Raw genomic sequence first — 21,119 nt, forward strand, 5'->3', positions numbered from 1 at the left:
GTATAAGTGTTGATATGTTATATTAAAACATGTTGTTTGCTCCCCAACACCACAGCACCCAACTGACGGATTTTCCTGGTTTCAGACATTTATCTGGTTATAAATGGTTGTAAATAATTCAATGTTCTACAATACTGCATCTGTCCTTTTATTTTCCTTTGTAATGCTATGTTGACTGAAATGTCACCTACGGAGGACTAATAAAGTTTTATCTTATAAATGTCACACACACGGTGCATAGATAGTGTTGGATGAATGCGTACACAAGAGAGGCAGTGTGAATCTTGATAAGAAGATTTTGAGTAAGTCTTATGTGAGAAATTTGGAGGCTAACATTAGGCGGTCGTGTCTCGATGGTAACTCTACATTTGCGAACATCTTGCGAGATTTGTAGACATTGTTTCTTCATTATGCGCGTTGTGAACATGTGAGAAGTTCGCCAACAGGGCTTTCTGTCAGAAAGGCTTCACAAACAGGACTTTTAGTACTTAGACTCCCAGTATATTTGGCATTGCTAGTGCGTGCAGAGTGAAGCACTACTGTGGGAGGGTTTCACTAATCTGCGGTTACCATCAAGATATAACCAGTTTTGACAGTTTGTCATTTTTAAAAATCTATTACCTTTACTCATAAGTGAAGCAGTATCTAAGTGTCATTTTCTGCTTAACAAAACTATGAACTTAAGCATTTCTAAGATTTTGATTATGATATGCTTTTCTGAGAAGTGCTCACCGCTCATTGTGCTCCTGATAGACCAGCCTTGACTTTTCCAGAAGGTATTTTTCCACATATGCTCTGAAAAAAAGTATAATAAAACGGTTAACCTCAAATCATGATTTTTTGGGGGGGGAAATGAAAAGCATCTGTCTCTGGTTCCTTACCCTCTAACAGTGCCACTCTCCTGGTAGTTCACCTGAATGAATTTGCCAAAACGGCTCGAGTTGTTATTGTGGGCTGTCTTTGCGTTCCCAAATGCCTGAAGAGGAAAGAGAGGAAGATATGGTGAGATGAAAACAAATACACACTGGGGAAAATAAATGGGAAGAAGTCACATATTACATATCTTACACACAGATTAGTGACAGACGTCTGAGGTCAAGTTATTAGTTGACTTCAGGTGTGGTGTTTGTGGTTCAAGGACACAGAGACTGTGGCCTCATGCCAGACATTGTCTTGAAACCCAGTCAGCCTGGACACGCAGAGCAAGCTTTTCCTCTTACATAGTTTCAAATAGCATCAGTCCAAGACAGATTAATAACATGGTTTTAGGATCTATTCATGTCGGAGTCAGACAAATTGCCAGAGTGAAGATGAAGGAGCTGGGGTCAGAAGGCCTGATGGAAAAAAGCTCCTCAGTGAGTAATGGGATCCATGTGGCCGTGTGGAACATGTGTAGTGGTTGTGCTTAAATAAGACAGTCCAGTATTTCCCTTCGCGGCTCTGTTTATGTTGTATGGCTGCCTGGAGGGGAAGTAGTTTTTCGCCCCATATATAAACCCTGCAGTTATTTGTAGATCCGTCACAAGAAAACAAATTCCTAAGTGAATCACTTAGAGCTTCCCCAAGCCCTGCGTCTGTGGAATGGGAAACACCCCTCTCTGACCCCACCCTATACCAACGCCACTTAACTAACATACAAGCATGCTCGTAAAGGCCGAGCTAACAGGCAACATTATAGGGCTTCGAGCTTATCCTAATGTGCAAATGTGCAACCAAAACTGCATTGAATTGCACTTGGATTTTCAAAAACATCATTGTGTTTTGGGCCATGACTAGATAGTTGTTGCAATGCAACACAGAAGAAGGAGCTAGTAAACTGAAGCTCTGTGAATGAGTACAGCGTACCATTTCCTAAAAGCATCTTTCTGTTTCAATGATCTCTGTTCCATTGTCTATGGTCAAAGATCATCATACCATTAAGATGCTTTTGGGAATCAGAAACCAAGACACTTTGGCCTCTCTAATACTGACAGAGCCAACAGAATCACAGCAATGAACTCTCCCCCCATTTATCACTCAGCAAACTGAACGAATCATTAAAATGGGCTGTGGAAAAAACATTTTCTACACTGTCTGGTCAAATAATAAGCGTACAAGGTCAAACTAAGGACAGTGATGCCTCATGCACTTGATATTACCAGAGGAACTGGTATTCTGTTCACCACTCCATCCATCTCTCAACTGGCTAACCTGCCTGGATCAGGAACTATAGGTCAGAGTAGTCCATACGCAGTAGGAACTTCCTATGTGGACAGCCAAAAAAACCACTACTAAAATACTAAAGCGCTGCAGACAGGGTGAGGAACTCGGGTTAGACAAGTCAGATATTGGACCTTTCAGTGTTTTTTTATTAAATGGCGTGACATTCAACATTTTGTGTTGGGCCAGTAGGAAGCAGGATGTGGAACAACTAAAATACTGAGAGCTAATTTATGTTCAGGCACTGTGTATTAGTCCACCTTGTCTGTGTAAAAAAGATGCATAGTTTGAGAAGACATTTTTACAGCCGACAGTTTGTATTCTTTCTAAACTTGGCTAACTCGGCAAAAAAACAAATCTCACAGCAGAAGGGACAATATGTCATAACTGACCTCTGGAGGGGATTTTCTTACCAACATGCAAGGAAAATGGATGCAAAATAAATTGAAATTTAAAGTCTCTAGAGAGAGACCACTGTCACTAGTTATTAGCTAGTCACTGTAATTACTAAGAAAATTTCACCATTTCAATTTCTAAGAATAAAAATTTTATTTCCAGGAACATTGGTCATACTTTCCTCATAGCATCAGAAGTACTAACATTCCCAACAGAGCAATCTATAGTAACATGTCAACAGACAAAAAGATCAATCAGTACCAAATCTTGCCATTTTTCCCCCCAAAAGTAACCCTGAACAGACCTGAATGCAAAGCAGGCACAAGAAAAGTTGTGCTTTCTGTAACTTGTTCTCAACTGCAAAAATTATTTTTCTGCACTCCAGCTCTGTCCACCTACACAAACAACCTACAACATGCAAAGTTGTTCTTGCCCCTTCTCCTATGGGAGTTGTCAAAACTTATTCTGGAAATCTAAGTCAATAACTCAAGCTCAAGTAGACAGGGCAGGTTGAGGTAAAGTGGGAAGACTAAAACACTAAACCACATAATTTCAATTGAACTAATTAGATTTCCAACAGTGGAAGAGTATCTGAGGGTAGATTTTTTTCCCCCTGCAAATTGTGGCAAAGACAAAGGGACACCAGAGCTAAAACTGTTTGTAGAGACATGATTTGCACCACTTCAGTCACTCCAGCACGTCAGCAACATTATTCTTGGCTTCAGATCGCAGACTGAGCCAAAGACAGACCAATGACAGACTTGAGATGGTGCCAGTGTGTTCTGGGTGTAATGCGTCTGTCTACAGGCTCGGTCAAAGTCGTTCAGAGGAGCGCAGAAAGAAAAACACTGGAGTTGGTAATAAAACATGAAGGCATAGTCAAGAATTCATCCATAATACACCACAGATCTAAAACATAATAACTGATTTAAACTGTAGATTGTGTTTTCAGTTTTCTCAACATTATCATCTTTAGCTTTCTACGACCGTTAGAGTTGCATGTAACAGAACTTTAAGCTTTGTGATCTGAAGTTTCTTGGGAGTCCTACTTTGGGTGTTAACTTCTCCCCCAAAGTTTATATGTATACAGGCGTGTACCCTCAATTTTTTGATCAAAGGACCAGATATCTTCTAATGCAGTGGTTAAACTTTTGTATAAATGATTGAACCAGGAGAGTTTCATGCTGATCTAAGCTTTGGAAGTGCTCCAACTGTGAGTCATGTAACATTGTCAATGAGAAAAACAGCTCTTTCCACTTCACAACTAAATCGTTTAAGACTAATAACTAATACTTTTTTTATAGAGGGATTCCGTCATCCTGGAATTGAAGATGTTTAGGCTTGGTTTTTTTCCCAGTGGTTTTGGTCAATTGAAATGAACTAATACTCCAATTCTGTTCTTACAATTTTGTGATGACAGAATAAGAAATTATAGTTCATTGGAACCTGATGCACCGGACAAGGCCATTATACCTCATTAAATCTATCTCTCAGTATTTAGCTTAGTAGCAGATCAGTACATCACAAGCGTTGCCAAATAAATAAATATTTGCATTAGGTATACATGATGTACAGGGTCAGATCTCAGGAAAACTGCAATAAAAGACTCTTCTAGGAAATCAATTATACTTCCAGCACCACCTTACGCAGAGGCAATCAGTCTAGATTCTATTAATGCTTCTGTCTGTAGTGAGATAATTCAGTCTTTGTCTGCTCTGACTCATGCAGTGTGCAGACACATGGCCTTTAATCATATGAGGATGACTTCATTAGCAGCATCTTGAGGAGTGGAAAGTGAAAACAGGAAAACAGACTGTTGTGCTGGGTCAAGTCTGCAGGGAGCGTTTCAAACGGATGGAGGGGTCACGCTAGGCGCTCAGATAGAAAGCGCAGACAAAAGACTGCTTGATTTAACTCACAAAAGGATTATCTTTTAGTAAGTCATTGATTTGCTTAGGGGTTACAAATGAATTTCTGTGCTGGTTTGTGTTTAGAGGTCATGTGACAGCATGGTCCCAAAGTATAGAGAAATGATTTGTCTGAATTTCCAAGTTATTTAAGTCAAATTGGCCATAAAATACAGAGACAGCATTCTTCTGAAAACTGATTTAGGAAAGTGTCACCAAATTTTTAGCATTCCTTCTCTGACAGTAGCTACACAGAGCATCTTTATGATTCAATAGCTACTCAGAGAGGGCATTGCTCATTTAACCTTTGTAGATTCACATCCTTCTCTGAGCTTAATGCCAGACTTAGTCATCCACCACAGTATGTGGACAGGATGTCAACAATACAGTCAAAGAGCGAGTGACTCGGCCCAACATGTATCGTGGTTGTGTCACAGCGTGTGTGGGGGCAGATAATGTTCTCCATGCCCCTTGTAATCTCACACCTAAGATCATGTTGGCCAGAGTGGACTGTGGTCTCTGCGGTTGTTTTAATCACGAGGGGATCTGCAGTCATGGTTGCAGTCAGACTACTAAAAGTCTACAGCCATGCTAGTAGCTCTGTGAGGCTGTACTTAGGTGGTGCAGTGGTGATTTGAGCTGAATGATAACATCAGCATGCTAACAATGACAATGCTATTGTGCTGATGTTTGGCAGAAATAATGTTTAACATGTTCACTATCTTAGTTTAGTGCTTTAGCATGCTAACATTTGCTAATTAGCAATAAACTATACATACAGCTGAGGCTGATGTGAATCTCATAAGTTTAGGAAGTACTTTATCATAAACCAAAGTACTGCACAAGTTTAATTTAGTCAAGTTAAATTTGACCTGATGATGGTACTAGAGGAAAAGTCAGTGGATCACCAAAGTGTTAGAATTCATCTTTTGGGTACTAGGTGATATCTGTAAAATGTCACACCAAACCAATCAATAGTTGAAGATCATGAAAGTTAGTAGTTTTCATCCTCTGGGGAACACGAATGCAAAACATGGCATGGCTATCCATCCAGTAGTTGTTGATGTTTCAGTCTGGACAAAAATGGTTTGACCAAAAACATCACCATCCAAAGAGCCATTAGGCATGGCTAAAAACTCCATATTACCACTTTTACTTTAATGATAAATTTAATGGTAACTATTGTTGTACTTACTCAGTGTAGGGTATTTCATTTCCCATACTGGATCATGTCCAATGTGTTTGTCCTGATTCATTTCAACATGACCAGTTAGGGATTTGGAATTTCTGGAGTAGACTGTGGGCTAACTGGTTGGCTAAACTTCTGCTTGCTGGCACTAGCCTTTTCTGTTCTCAGTTTAATTATATGGAATTCAATTTACTGATAATTGCAACAGAGTAAGACTTGCTTGGAAGGGATAAGGGATGAGCAAATGTCTTACCAATGTCTTAATAAGGATTTAACATCATAATCTGCAAACTTCAGAAACCACAATGGGTAACAAAACTCTGTGGATTAAGAAAAGTGCCTCTGTTTACATTTAAGAAATCAAAAATAAGTAAATTTGTCTGTAAAAAGACTGTCCCTGCAGAACATTGTGAACCACCAAGTGACACAGGAATCTGTGATTCAGTCATTTAAAAACGTACCAATGTTTTCTTGTAAGCTTTGTTTAAAAAAAAAAAAAAACACGCTTTTTGTAACCTACTGTCAGGAAAGCTGTCTTCCATAATTCTTAGTAAGCTTATCATCACTCTGCCTCAAACACCCCTGGGAGCAGATTTGATGGTCCAGTGAAATTAACAATACAAACGTCAAGCTTGACAAGTTGTGCAACTCTGGGAAGAGGCATCACTCTTGAATAAAGTGCCACAAATCTCAGCACTTGTTTGTTTGGGGTTTTTGACAATTGTTGTGTCCAAGACAATTTCAGCTTCAAGTTATGCTAAAACTGTAGTCACATCTTATTTATACTGCATATTTATGTGTTTACAATTTAAGAGCATGCAGTTACTGAAATATTTTACTTCTTTGATGAAACAGGTTATCAGTATTATAAGTTAGAATTAGACTACAGTTGTTACTTTATGTATGGCAACCATGCAGCAGAGAGAAAATGTAACTGTTAATGCTGTATATGGGTATCGCATTCCCATATACCGCAATAAATAAAACATCAGAACAAAGCCATGTGAACCAGCCATAGTCAGTTTTTCTAGTAAATGAGGACTACAAAGTCGCATCGAATGGATCTTTTTCTCGTTTAAATCATCATATAACATTATCTCATTAAAACTCTTTTACGTTTCTTGTTCTAAAAAGATATGTTAATTCTGTGTAACAAAGGGAAATATTATCAAGATAAATTCATGTTGTTTCTTGTAGAAATTGTATTATTTGGTATTGGTACAATAACAAATACAACATGTCATAATACTATGTAAAATATCTGGTTATAACATGAAAATTATCTCATTAAAACAAGCCAAATTTTGATTTCTTACAACATAGCCTGGGTAGCCGTTTTCCCATTTACAGTGTTTATGATAAGCTAAGCTAACCTGCTGCTATAGCCTTAAATAGCATTTAAAAGACAGATATGAGAGTGGCATCGATCTTCTCATCTAACTCTCCAAGCGAATAAACGTATTTCCCAAAATGTCGAAGGACTCCTTCAAAAGGCTTGGGAATCACTGTAATACAGCTGACAAATATGTGTGAAGAAAGAGGGAGAACAATGAAAAAGACAACATGAAACCCGTAATTAGAAAAAGCTGTGGCCTTTTGATCAGTACAAAGGCTGACTAAAGTATTTGGCTCAATCAGAAAGTCCTCATGAGTTAGTCAGAAGGAAGTGAACATTTGTCACAGGGACAGAGATGATGGCCAGACGAAAAATAATCACAGATCTCCGGGACTCCTCAGCTATCACAGACATCTCTCATATAAAATAAAGCTCTCTGATTTACTGGGGATTTGTGGAAAAAGCCACATTCCTAAGTTACAACACCTCCTCAGACAAAAGCATATATCAAAATATCAAAAAACTTTGAATTGGCAAATTTATTTCCCATGCTATTCCATAAATTGTATACCTATGAATGAATCTTGAAAGAAGTTTTCTTATCCCCAGGCTGTGTAAGAAGTTCCTCATCAATGTACAGTGTTTAAATTGTGAGACTATATTATCTAGGACATTGTGGGGATAAAGCAATGACAATAAACCACAAACTGTAGGATATGCATATCTGAATGAATGCTACTGATAATGATCTGAAAGGTATAGAAAATCTTAAGCTAAGATAATCTTATCTAAATTAATCTTATTTAAATTACCTAAATTAGCCCAAAGATGGATGTTAACATTGGCAGAATTTACTGTTAGTAGCAATGTAATGTTGAGTACCAGAGAAGTTTCTGTATATCCAAAAAGTCGGGGAACACAGAAAGCACTTTCCAGGAACAGCCTTATTTGTTGTTTGAGTTCAGCAATGGATTTTGCAAAGAATTTGTGTGTTTTCACATGAAAGCAATGAAACATGAATTCACAACACAATAAAATGACTTGAAAAGTAGAGAAAGGTCAGGACTGAAGGAGTCGCCCGATCCACATTCTTTGTCATTCTGAAAGGATGCTTGAGAAAATGTTTCTGATTGGTCAAAAGGACTGCACTGTTTGTGGGTGGCAGCATGTTTACTTGTTTTATTCAGTAGTGAGTCAGCACAGTATGCTGCCCAGTCATTCCTTATCTGCAATAAAGATGTGTGTGTGTGTGTGTGTGTGTACACGGTCAGCTCCCTGGTATCTGATCTCTGCTTCATTTGTGTTTCTTCTGATTTCTCTCAAACACTTTCTCTTAGCAGCCGACAAACACAAACAACAGCAAATATTACCAGTAATGACTGAAATCCTAATAGGTTTATATTAGTAACCACAACGTATTACAGCTGTGGTTAAAAAGTCAAAAAGGACACTGGGAATTTCAATCTCTCTATGGTGGACTGTTCAATAGGACAGAGAACAGAACATCTGGAACCAAAACACAGTGAAATGTCCACTTCACCAAAAACTAAAACAGGAAGAGTGTGAGACAGAAAGCAGATGGACGAAAGAGAAAAGTATTCAAAACAAATAAAAAAAAAACCCTCAATTAATTTGACTCAATTTTCTAACAAATCAATGCATCCATATGTTGATTAATTTAGATTTAATGGGGAAATCTGCTAAAGGGAATAATCAATTTAAATTACTCTTTGTTTAGCAATTATTGATATTGATATGACACTTTGAATTGCCACAATCATATTGAAACTAAACCCGTATCTATTGCTCCGTCACTATCAATTATATTGATAGTAGGCGAGACACATTTATCAGTACAGCACAGTTCATAAAGAGGACTGTATTACAGACAGACATTCACTTCAAAAGAAAGAGTCAACATGTATATAAATTTAGAGCCAATCCTGACATAGATAAAGTGATTAGCACAACATTGAATTACAGGATCTTAGACCTAATCAGTCCCTCCAGGATTTCGCGACTGTAACCATTAACACAAATGCAACAAATCCCAGTGAATTCAGCGCAACTTGCAATTACCCCTTCGCTAAGCCACGCCCACTTTAGTTACTGTTGCTAAGTCCGACAAACTGGCGGACCTGTCGGACTTGTAGCACGGTGCTGCCACTGTTTTTTACTGTCTAATGTTTTTGGAAAAAGCAATCTCAGAAAGAAGCAGACAGTTTTGCAGTTGCATCGTGCATTTGAAGGTTGTATGCAGGCTGTCAGACTGCCTCAAACAGACGTGAAAAAATTAATGATAGAAGCTAATACCTACCAATCACAGAGTAAAAGAGAACCACCGCATTACCCGACTATTGAGAAAGAGGACAACGATATAAAGGATCAACACTGCTCCTGTACAGCTGGGTAGGTCTCTGTTCACTGTTACAATCGTTAAAAAGCAGAACAGTACAGTACACGAACAACCCACAGCCTGCATTTTCCTGGATTTGTTTTAGGTTTTGGAAAGTGAATAAATCATCCTTCTCCTTTCAACCTCTCAGGAACAGCTTTGACCATATCTTGGATTCTGAACAGAAGCAAAAAAAAAAAAGCTAGTAAACAAATCCTGTTGCATTGCATACGAGTCAATGGAGCACAGCCATGAAAGTGTTAGATTAGTTAGTCAGTTAGAGCGAGTCCTATACACCAGCTGCGTATTCGGGGTGTGGCTTAGTGAAGGGTTCATCTTGACCAATGACCGCAACTTTTCCGCAAATTTGACCTATTATCGTCGTTTACGTCAGCTTGTCAATTCCTAGTTTATAAGGTTTTGCAAAACGCATAAAGGAAATCGTCTATTGACAAACAGAGCGTCAGAAACACATGGAGGATGTCAAATCACTGTGACACTGTTGCTGTTGAATCCCGATCAATTGCTAGCACTGAAAGAATCAACGTAAGCTAATTTGAATATGCAGGGTTAGGGTATAGAATAATTATGCTGCAATATAGGGTATACTATAATTCTAAAGTTAAACAAATATCACATCGACCTTTGCAGTTTTCACTTGTGTTTCTCACAAAATTACTGCAAAAAAATGCAGGGTGTCCGTGGGTTCTTAAAAGGTAATAAATCAATTTTGCGAAAATTAAGGCCATTGACATTGAAGGCCAGTATTAAAAAGTCTTAGTCGCCATTTAACAAGGTATTAAATTTTGAAGATATTTATTTCAATGTGAAAATCCTGTTTGTCCAAAAGTTTGTTTGCTAAAAGTGTAGGTGAACGTATTTATTTATAATCCATAGCCAAAATTACTAGACAGGCAGAGAGTTGCGACTGTGATTCGTTTCTGTAATGTTAGGTGCATTGATCTACCGAGCGCCTAATTCACTCTAAAACGCTCCAAAAAATAGATCCGTGCGAACCGGAAAATGATTTGCAAATACAACCGACCGTAATCTCCCACCCCGCCGGACCCGCAATGTTAATCGTCCAAAACATAGTCGGAGTGGCGATCAGTAGTAACAGGATTAACCCGTTTGGCCAGTCGCTCTGTGGCCACTTTGAACAGCCCCGTTCCTGAAAAACAAGAGCGAGATGCGCCGCCAGCAGCTGAATCGGTAAGACAGAAGACAACAGGGAAAATTCAAGGAGCGTGTGGGTTTGGCTAACGTTAGTCAGCTATTTAGCTAACGCTCTGCTTTTTATTGAAACAAATTCAACTTTTCATAAAGCCAATGCTCTCGTCAGTGTTACTTTTTGTGAACAAATCAATCACAGCCTGGATGGAGCGGGATTTAAAAAAAAGCTTGATGTGCTGCAACAAACTTTATAAATGTTGAACTCAGTGTTCTATAAAACATAAACAGTTATGATTATTGACGAGTTAGTAGCCTGCCCAAAATCAAGATTGGAGACTATCATGTAGCCTAGAGCATTTTTCTTGCACAAAGTTAATGAATAAAAGACAACCCCAAACTGAGGTGGCTGTAATTTGAATTAATATTATAGCCTACTAGTGGCAAGTTATATTTTATTATATGAAATTATATTGAACATAGTAACATAATGAATATATTTATATCAAACTTTTAGTTTACTATGAAATTAACAATATACTTTCAATTTAATGTTATACTAATACAGTCATTTAGACTAGTTCCTCCTCCAGGTTGTGTCTGTGCTACACCGCCTACACTACTTACGTTATTCATCACTCAGTTTATTCTCTTCATCTTTGTTCCCTCCTGGCCTATTTGAATTTTGTTGTATTGATCAAGTGGTCGATGAAAGTTATCACACACATCATTGCAGGCAAGCTCACATTATCATCTAGTTTAAACCAACTAAAATACAAAATCACACTGTGTTTCACATGATTTGCTGTAATGCTGCGTACATAAACGTCATGTAAGACAGTTGCTTTTCGCAGGAAATCTGACCAGTCCTTCACATAGAAAACTGTTGGCCCATACAGGCTGTTATAGGCAACTGAGAAAGTTGGTGAATGCCTCAATTTGTAGGTGGCGTTACAACCTGATGACATATAGGCAATAAATGTTATAAATATACTTGAATTGCTTTTAAAACCTCAAAAATGTCCCTTTTAAAAGGTGTGTGGCTGATTTAATCGGTTACAGCTCAAAGTGGCGCGGCAGTCTTAAAATATGTTGAAAAAGTCTTGAAAAGGTCTTAAAAAGGTATTGAATTTTACTGCAGCATTCCTGTATATACCCTGTCATGGCATTTTTTTGAAAAGCTGCTGCAAAATCAGGCATTTTAGGCCGCAACAATCACAAAAAAGCCAGCAAAATCCTGGAGGGACAGCCTAATCATTACTGAACTGACATTTTTTATTTATAATTATAAACAGCTCTTAAATCCAGTTTAAGAAACAAACTGCACTCAGTGTCTTTTAAGACAGTGATTTACACCTGTTGCTGAGGAAGTCACATTCCTTTCACTTTAAGTTTGATCTGTCTGCCCAACCTCAGTCTCCAGAAGGGTTATTGGTACGTTTTAGGGTTAAAAAAGGGGGCACATGTCAGCAATGTGTACTAAAATTCTTACTATCAAATATGTAAAAAAAAAATTTTTAAAGTTACTAAAATCAACTTGTATGCTCAACAAGAGCAGAAATATAGCACACAGATTATCACAAAGAACTTCTTATGTAGAGTAAACTGAGAGAGAATCAAAACTCGTTTGTGTGCTCGCATGTGTACACACAGAGCTCCATAAAATACAGCTAAAATTAGAGATGCTGATGGATATGTTCAGCTGTATATTTGGCCACAAGCAGGGAGGTGACATTTCAACACAACTGGAAACTGAAATGGGAAATTAAGAGACACACTTGGCCTCTCCCAGTCCCACGAGCTCAGGCTCCCAAGGAACTAAACTCCGGAAATAAAAGTTCATATTTATGAGTTTGTGTTTCCATCCTTTGGAGATAATGCTGTTGAACTATTATGTATTATAGAGATGTTTTCTTATTGATATAAATGGGATGGGCAAAATAATAAAAGTAACTAGTAATGCATTACAATTCAACAGCACCAGAAACCCCAGTGTCCAAAATGATCCTACAGTTTAGAGAAGAAGTAAACATTATAACCTTCAAGAAGTTAGGATTTATTGCACGACAGTTGTATTAGACTGGATTAGTTTAAGCTAGGTTTACCTAATATACTGACAACTGTATATAGCCTGTACAGTTCAAGTCAATTGACTTTAATGGCATGAAAGTTTCAAGAACAATGTTGCCAAAATGTCAAAATATAATCTGTCTAAATATTTGAACAGCACATGACAGTAATATGGACATTAACACAACATTAAGACTGATATTTATTCATTTATACACACACACACACACACACAGACACACACACACACACACACACACACACACACAGTATATCCTATGCATGTATCTGTCTGCATATGAACGCTTATGAATGCAGTTGTGGCATGCTGATGGGCAGCAAGATATGCCTCGTCACGTACTCCCAAGAGTATTTTTAATTTTGAGAGTTCATTAAGCTCTTTGAAATTTTGAAGAGTTGAAGTTGTTAAAGTAAATGTTTGACATTTGGCAGAAGGAAGTGCAACAAAAAAAACAATGATAAGATCAAATAAAACTGATGCTAATCTAAAAATATATTGAAACATTTTCCTGCACCATTTTTTTAAAACATAAGAAAGATTTGGCTCAAAGCAGTTCAGGTCCAGGTGAGACGGCAGTTACTGCACCTGCAACTTGTCTGGGAAATATCTTCCAGCTTAAGTGCAGCCCAAAAAGGATAAGCTATTTTGGGCCATTACTTTGAATTTTTTTTTTTATTAAATCATAACATTTTGACGGCTGGTCTGCCTTTCTGCATTCTTCCAAAAAGAAGTTAAACCACATTCTTCCTCAGTGTAACTAGAAGACTGAACTTACAGTCCTTGGCTGTGTAGTGTGACTATTTGTAGCAGAGGCCCCTTCCTTTTCTGTGAACACAGCTGCCTTACAGGATTTATTTCAAACATTGTCAAGATGCCTTTGACGCAATGTCATTTCTCACACTGACACACAGTGTCTGCTCTGTTCTTCAGTCTTTCACCTCATTATTGCTGCTCTTTCTGCCATGTGACAATTTCAAAGAAAAAAAAAACACTTCCTCAACTGAACTTTTGACCCACTGTTAGATAAGTGTGTTCAGCTTCTAAATAGTGAGAAAGATGTGGTCAAAAGATGCAAAAACCACTGAAACAAATTTTCTCAAACTTAAAAAAGGAGCACAAAGTTTGGCAGGACAAACAGGACCGAGGAGTTTTTCTACTCTGTTCGAACTTTACCGGGACATTCTGGGGTAAACAATAGTGCAGTGTTTCCCCGTGGTAATGAGATGGGGTAAACGAGAGGCACATAGAGGGATGAAGAAATTAAAGGGGGGGGGGGGTTAGGACAGAGAGGAAGAGAAAGAGAAAAAGAGATGTAAAGAAATTCTAAAGTAATGTAGTTCAGGGCATTTCCCACTGTGGACAATTCTGTGTTAAATAAAAATAAGTAAAATATATAGTATAGTGTGACTGTATCCTCAAGTTGCTTAGGAGTGCAAACTGGCACTTGCTTTGTTAGTATGGAAAGAGGAAGTTGGACACGTTTAAAATATGTTCTGATCGTATCATTTTAAAGTAAAACAATAAAAAAAAAAAAATCAAGGAAATATATTGAGAAATTCACAGCATTAATGGTATCTATAAAAATAAGTAAAATATTAATAAGAGTAGGAAAAAATCCTCAGTACTTATTGTAAATATTATCTTCCATCACTATCTGGAGCGTGTATGGTATCTGTGTCTCTTGACTCACATCAACTGTACTTTAATTACACGAATAGACGCGCAAAACAATTTAACAGCAGCTTAGCATCACTGGTTTGTAAAATGATGATTAACCTGACATACCTGACATTGTAAAATTTTCAAAGCGTGTTTAATTCCCTAAACAATAAGGAGGACTGGAACTAATTCAATACCATCGATATATCGTGTATTGTCCAGATATATTTCTAATTTTAAATGAATACAGTAATATAAACTTATGCTTTCATTATAAACTCTTATTTTACACTAGGCATGAATCAAACAAGATTTGTAGATCTTTGTCAGCCGATCTTATTGATATAGGAATAGGAAACTTATCACATTCTTTGCGCAACATATGGAAGTGTAAACACTATCCATCATCAGATTATTCCTGCTGTATATTGCATTCACCTGTCACTGAAGAAGATGGTGAAGTTAGTGTGATGAAATGATAGAGTAAAATAAATTATTCTACGTAAAGATAGTGTCACGCTTATACTTCATACACGTATATAATGTTATCTCCAGTGTGTGAAAGGTTTGATAATAATTGAGGCCACACCATGCTAAATGTTTTGTCCTGGTTCCAAGAGAACACAGCACCAAGTATCTGTACATTCACATTTCATCTCTCAACATTTATCAGTGGTTGTGATTATGTAGTCAAGAATCCATGTAAAACAGTGGAAAAGGGCTTCCCAAACATGTCAGTGATAATGCAAAGTGATGTGCTAAATAAGCGGAATAGTAGTAAGTAATAAGTGGTAAATGATCTGTATTTGGATAAGCGCTTTTACACATTCACATACTGATGGCAGAGCCATCAGGAGCAAATAGGGGTTCAGTATCTCGCCCAAGGACACTTTGACATGCAGACTGGAAGAGCCGGGGGATCGAAACGCTGATATTTTTAGTATTTTTAATGGCATGAAGAACATAAGGAGAGGCTTTGATCTGCAGCTATTGTATATCGCAGCTCCATCCAACCTCAACAGTCCTCCGTCTTCTTCTGTGTAATAATGTTTACCATAATTCACTATTCATTAAGTCCTCCAGTATCAGTAACTGTTCTATATCTGTGAATATGTTTTCAATTATTTTTCCTCAATAAAACGTTAATACTGATTTAAATAAACCAAAATAAATTATCAAAACCACATAGCTCATCTACCACAATTTGTTTATAAATGTAATAATGGTGAGATAAAACAAAAAATAACTCGAGAGAAACCTTAATCCTTCTGTCATGTTCAGTGATAACCACAGTATATCCAGCCCATGTTAAAGAACACAAACAGTCCAGTATTATTAGGATCAGAAGGGTTAAAAAGATGCAGACCGATGGTTGGGTTTTGAACACATATGTGACTGAGTATGTAAATATGTCTTCACTGTCAGTCTTCATTTGGCCGGCTTTCTGCAGTTTTGGGTTGTTACCAAAACAAGAGGAGGAGCTGATGCTTGATAGTCATGAAATGCTGTCATTCCTTCCACTCAGCCCACAGGCTCAGCTCAGTGCTGTTAGTCACTCCACCAACATATACGAGGAACAAGACCTGATTGTTGAGTCAAATATCAGACTGACCACTACACCCACAATCTAACTGAAGAGAAATGAGATACAAATTTGGAACAGAAGCCACACTCGCAACAAGAGCTGAAACGGTTGTTCGATCAGTCGATCGACAGAAAAGTAATGAGCAACGTTTTTGATTGGGGCTGTTGTGAGACGTGGCGGACACTGTGGATATTTTACAAGCACAGACCAGGTATAGCAACAGTAAACATAATGCAAATAAATAAAAATACGGAAAACATATGAGTTCTATGTCTTTTCGGGGACTTTAGTCAGGGAAGCAGACACATTCAGGGGGAGAGAGAGACAGGCAGGGCAAGCTGGTGTGTTTGCAGTGAGAGACCATCCAGTGCCATCGTCCATCCCGATATTTCATTTCATTGTTGACATCGTTCAATGCCAATTTTGTGGACATCGCCCAATAGTTGCAGCCCTAATTGTAAGGTTAAGTTTTAAAGGACAGTTAGTAAACTAGTATCTTAAACTATGCCCTCAGTAGATAATATGTGATAGCACAACACATGAATCACAACACACCCACAACTGAATGTTATCTTGGAAACATTTCTCTGACAAATGTGTTAAATGTTTTCACCATCTGCACTAGTCAGCTGTCAAGTAGTTAGCTGCAGTTTCTATACATGGACTTTTTCCAACTGGCATTAATGAAACCTACACAAACAATAAAACCAGAAGCTAACCTGAGCTGGCAAACAGCGTGCGACTGGGCCGCCAGCAATACTCCAACTGATCCACATGCACACGCTTCAGTCAGCCAACCAATATAAACACACAAACATAAGCACACACAGGGTTACACTCACACAGAGTCTGAGCCCTCAGCTTGAATCTATGCCAGGACAATGCAGCACTGCAGACATGGGTGTGGCCTCACCAAATGCCCTTTTCATCAAGACACTGAAGAATCGGTGCACATTAACTTGTAACTATAATGTTGGATTGATTGTTAATTGGACATAAGCAGGGCAATAATCACACACTTGGACCTTTTTCTTGGTGAAGCAGACCAATTATTACATAAAATATCACAACTCTTTTAAAGAAAAAAAACAGATAAATATTTGCATTTTGCTTAAAAAATAACGTAAGAAATAATCAAACTCCTTGCCAATTCATTTTCCATCAATCTACTAATTGATTCAGCTCCACTGGACACACCAACAAAAGGTAGTACTTTCACATAAAATATGATCATCGTATTATTTCACACAGCAAAGAGTAAAAACAAGGGAGGGAAGATTTTTCTTGTCAGTTTTGAATAACATGGTGACTGTCTGGTATTAAGAGAGATTTTATTGCCTAGCACCAACATTTACAAGCCTCCACACTCTGATGATGTAATAGCTTCCACAGCTAAATCCCTTTACATGCCACTCTCCCAAGCATGCCCTCATCACTCAAAAAGTTTATTTAAATGGCTGGGTGGGGATAATGTCAGGTTCAAGTACAGCTGTGGACTTCGGAAAGGGGATGAATTACATCAGTCACACGAGTGCTTTTAGCTGGTCACCATGTTTGATTTCTAGATGAGACGCAAGTCTAGTGTACACAGTGGTGCAGAGGATTCTCTGTTAGAGGTGTGATATACCGGCTCCAGCCCTGCTGAACTTGGACCGGCATTTCATCCCCAGTCCAAAATCACTTGAGCAGTGACAAAACGTAAACACATACAGAGTTTCTAGTTAGAAAAGATACTAACAATATAATGCATGTAATAAAATGACGCCATCAACTACAGCCTCTAAAAGCACAGTGTTAAATCAACAACTGTCTGACAGCAAGAACTAAAAAAAAGTCTGTCTCTGTAGCAATTTTGATAATCAATCATCTATTAAGCAAAAATGGCAAACATTTTTGCTGGTTCTGGATTCTCAAATGTGAGGATTTGCTGATTTTCTCTGTTCTGTGTCATTGTAAACGGACTATCTTTGGATTTTGGACCACTGTTCAGACAAAACAAACAATGTGAATATGTCAATGAGACACCTGGCATTTTTTCACTGCTTTCTGACATTTTACAGACTTATCTGATTGACTAATCTAAAAAATAATCAATACTGAAAATTATCATTTGTTAGTTAGCGAGTTAATTTGTTTCAGCCCTTAAAGACATAAAAAAGGCACACAAACCTGCACATCAGTGATGAAAATAGTCCAAGCCTTTTCTCAAGGGAAAGAGGAAATAACATGATGAAACTTGAATAAAAGGTGAAACAACGGTACTTAAAACTATACTGAAGCACAGCCAAGAAAATGTATTTAAATATTAAAAGTAGAGGAACCCATTCTGGAAAACTGTATTTTAAAATGTGATACTATTGGTGCATTACAAAGCATTTGAATGTTGTAGCAGTCTCACAACTCTATATCTAGCTAGGCAAGGCAAGTTTATTTGTATAGCACATTTCAACAACAAGGTAATACAAAGTGCTTTACATAAAACATAAAAGCAACAGGGAAATATAAAAAAAAGAAAAAAGTTTAAAAGCAACATAAGGAAATAGAAAAAAATACACATTAAAATGTGGTGATGGTGCATAGATAAGATGCTTGCCTTTGGTGTGGGAGACCTGGGTTCGATTCCCACTGTGAGACATCCACCATTGTGTCCCTGAGCAAGACACTTTGGATAAAAGCGTCAGCTAAATCAATAAATGTAATGTAAAAGTTACAGCTATTTGAAATGACAACACTGAATTCTTATGGTGTGAGATTATTACTGTACCTGTTTCATAAACTGTGATTAACTTCTCTCTGAAATATAGTTAAATTGACAGAAGTTTCACACAAACAAAACTCAAGTGCTATGGTTCAAAGTTGTAATTAGTTACTAAAAATCATTCGTCAGTATTGGAGCAGATTTGGTGTCATTCCAGTCAGCGCTGTGCTGATGACGGAGGGGTGAGTTACCGGAGTCAATTTGCTTCGCTGTTTAGGATGTGTTTGACAAGTGTTAAGTAAATGTGCTCAGCCATTAGGAAAACAGGCCTATCTTTTAGAACAAACACTAATCCCACTCACTCCAGAAGCCTGTGTCAATATGCAATTTCTCAGTGCCAACAATCTGCTTGGATAACCTGCTGCAGCTTTAAGCCTTGTGCAGACTACATGACGTTCAGCGTCGGCCGATGGCAGTGCTGTTCACACTACACAACTTGCCGTCTTGTGACGGGAGTCAACGATGTCGTTGCGGTGTTCACACTACGTGACTGATCGGTGACGGGGTCACACACTACGCGAGCTGACAGTGGCTGTGTCACCCGACGCTGGTCTCCAAACCACGTTTTGTCAAGAAAACACATGTGAAACGGGAAATGACGCAAACCTACAAACAAAACAGCTGTTGTTTGTTTTTATAAAGATACCAATTATGAAGACAAAAATATGGGTGAAAGAATGGATTAGCACACGCAGGTAGCAGGGATTGTCTGAGCTACAGAGAGAGCTGGAGGTGAGTAAAAAATGTTTTGTGGTGAAAAAGTAGCTGCCTGCTCTCATTGGCTGCATGTGAATGTTGAGTCGGCCGACTCCGCCAGATATTTGGCATGCTAGATATCTGGCAGACGTCGTCGATGTGTCAGAAATGTGTCGGGGAGCCGTTTTGATGTGTCATTGTGTAGTTCACACATAACGACTGGCGACCACAGATCGACCGCTGATTTACCCCCATCACAGCCTGACAGTCGCCGAGGGCAAATCGGGCAAAAAATCGTGTAGTGTGAACTATGCTTTAGAGGAAATATCTACAACAATGAAAAATACTCCAAAACAATTAAATGTCCTCCATTAAAAATACTGAATCATCAGCTAAATATAATTCGGTTTCAAAAGAATTATTTATTCTGCAGTAAAATGTCCCCTGAGACTATAATATTATAAATGATTTGATTGTTAAAACTGATGCATCAATGTGTAAGCAGCATTTTACTGTTGTAACTTGTTGAGGTGGAGCTGTAAGTACTTTATAGGAAGTTAATTCAGTCCGGTTGTTCCCAATCTAGGAGACCTCAAATAAGAAGGAAGAAGACCCATATACGGGAATTTTTTCCTGTTGTGATTATACACACACACACACAGGTCCGAAATACACACAAATGCACAAACACGACCTATGCACATGCATTAACATATGGAGAGATGTCAGAGCGAGGGGGCTGCCACAAAGTCAGGCGCCCCGAGCAGTTAAGCCTCAAATTTACTCCAGTGTGGACGTGCAGCCGGACGGCTGTGGGAGAAAAATTGGGAGGCACATGGACATCCTCACAGAGCCTACGCGTACACCCTCTGATCACGTCACATGGACCCTAGAGGTCCCTCGGATACTCGGAAAGTATAACACTTGCATTAGGGGTTCAGCTCTCCAGTTACCAGTCCACACTCCGTATGACTGGTCCGTGCTGGACTCAAAACAGTCACTGTCCGGTTCCCAAGCTACCAGCCTGAGCAGTACTTCAGTCGTAAAATAGGCAATAAAAAGTTTTGGAAGACATGTATGAATTAATTTCTGACTTTTTTTATCTTTGCATTTTTTTGTGAAATAATGAATAATTTGAACAGTTATTCACATGAAACTATTTGAGATGTATAGAGTGGAAATGTCTCTTTGGTGGAACTGCTAACAACTCAGATTTTTTGCAAGAGATCAAAAGACAAAAAGGTTGGTAATCACTGGTTATATTTATCACAACGTGTTGTATTTATACGATTCTTTTACTTTTTTTATGTAAACCCTAAATCTGGAAATTATCCGTTACCTACAGCTGTCAGATTTCAAGGTATCCTGCGGTTTGAAGATGTCAAGGTTTCAAAGCCACTAATAAAATATGATATCCCATCTACTGGAGCACCACCCGTTCTGTCATCGCTAAATTCAAGGCATCACAAATGAACATTTGCAACAACTTGAGAGAGTTAGCATGTTTATCGCTGGTAAAATGAATACTATTGGCTTGTTACTGAGGCAGACAACATGGCTAATTGACTAGCTAACATCAGCTAGTTTCACCCCTCAAGTTACTACACAGAGGGGGAAGAGCAGAGCACTACATTTCTGCAATTTAGTACAATAATTAAATGTAGATGGTATCAGGTCTATACTTTTGTTGATGTCTTCCACCATCGTGTGCAACTGTTCAGAATCACAACATTTAAA

At 38.2% G+C, this 21,119-nt stretch overlaps 2 protein-coding genes across 17 annotated transcripts in view; both read right to left on the reverse strand.

The window, feature by feature from the left end:
- The window catches only part of neo1a (neogenin 1a), a 629,602-nt gene that overhangs the window by 276,367 nt on the left and 332,116 nt on the right, over positions 1 to 21,119 (reverse strand). The window lies entirely within an intron of this gene.
- myo9aa (myosin IXAa) overlaps positions 1 to 21,119 on the reverse strand; it is an 84,116-nt gene that overhangs the window by 53,679 nt on the left and 9,318 nt on the right. For all 6 annotated transcript variants that reach the window (XM_046033325.1, XM_046033327.1, XM_046033326.1 and 3 more), the window contains exons 2-3: positions 882 to 976; positions 733 to 795 (exon numbers count right to left, since the gene is read on the reverse strand). In XM_046033325.1, the coding sequence (XP_045889281.1) occupies positions 733 to 795; positions 882 to 976 (158 nt within the window). The remainder of the gene's footprint in view (positions 1 to 732; positions 796 to 881; positions 977 to 21,119) is intronic.

This window comes from Micropterus dolomieu, linkage group LG20 (assembly GCF_021292245.1).
Source record: "Micropterus dolomieu isolate WLL.071019.BEF.003 ecotype Adirondacks linkage group LG20, ASM2129224v1, whole genome shotgun sequence".
Taxonomy (NCBI): Eukaryota; Metazoa; Chordata; class Actinopteri; order Centrarchiformes; family Centrarchidae; genus Micropterus; species Micropterus dolomieu.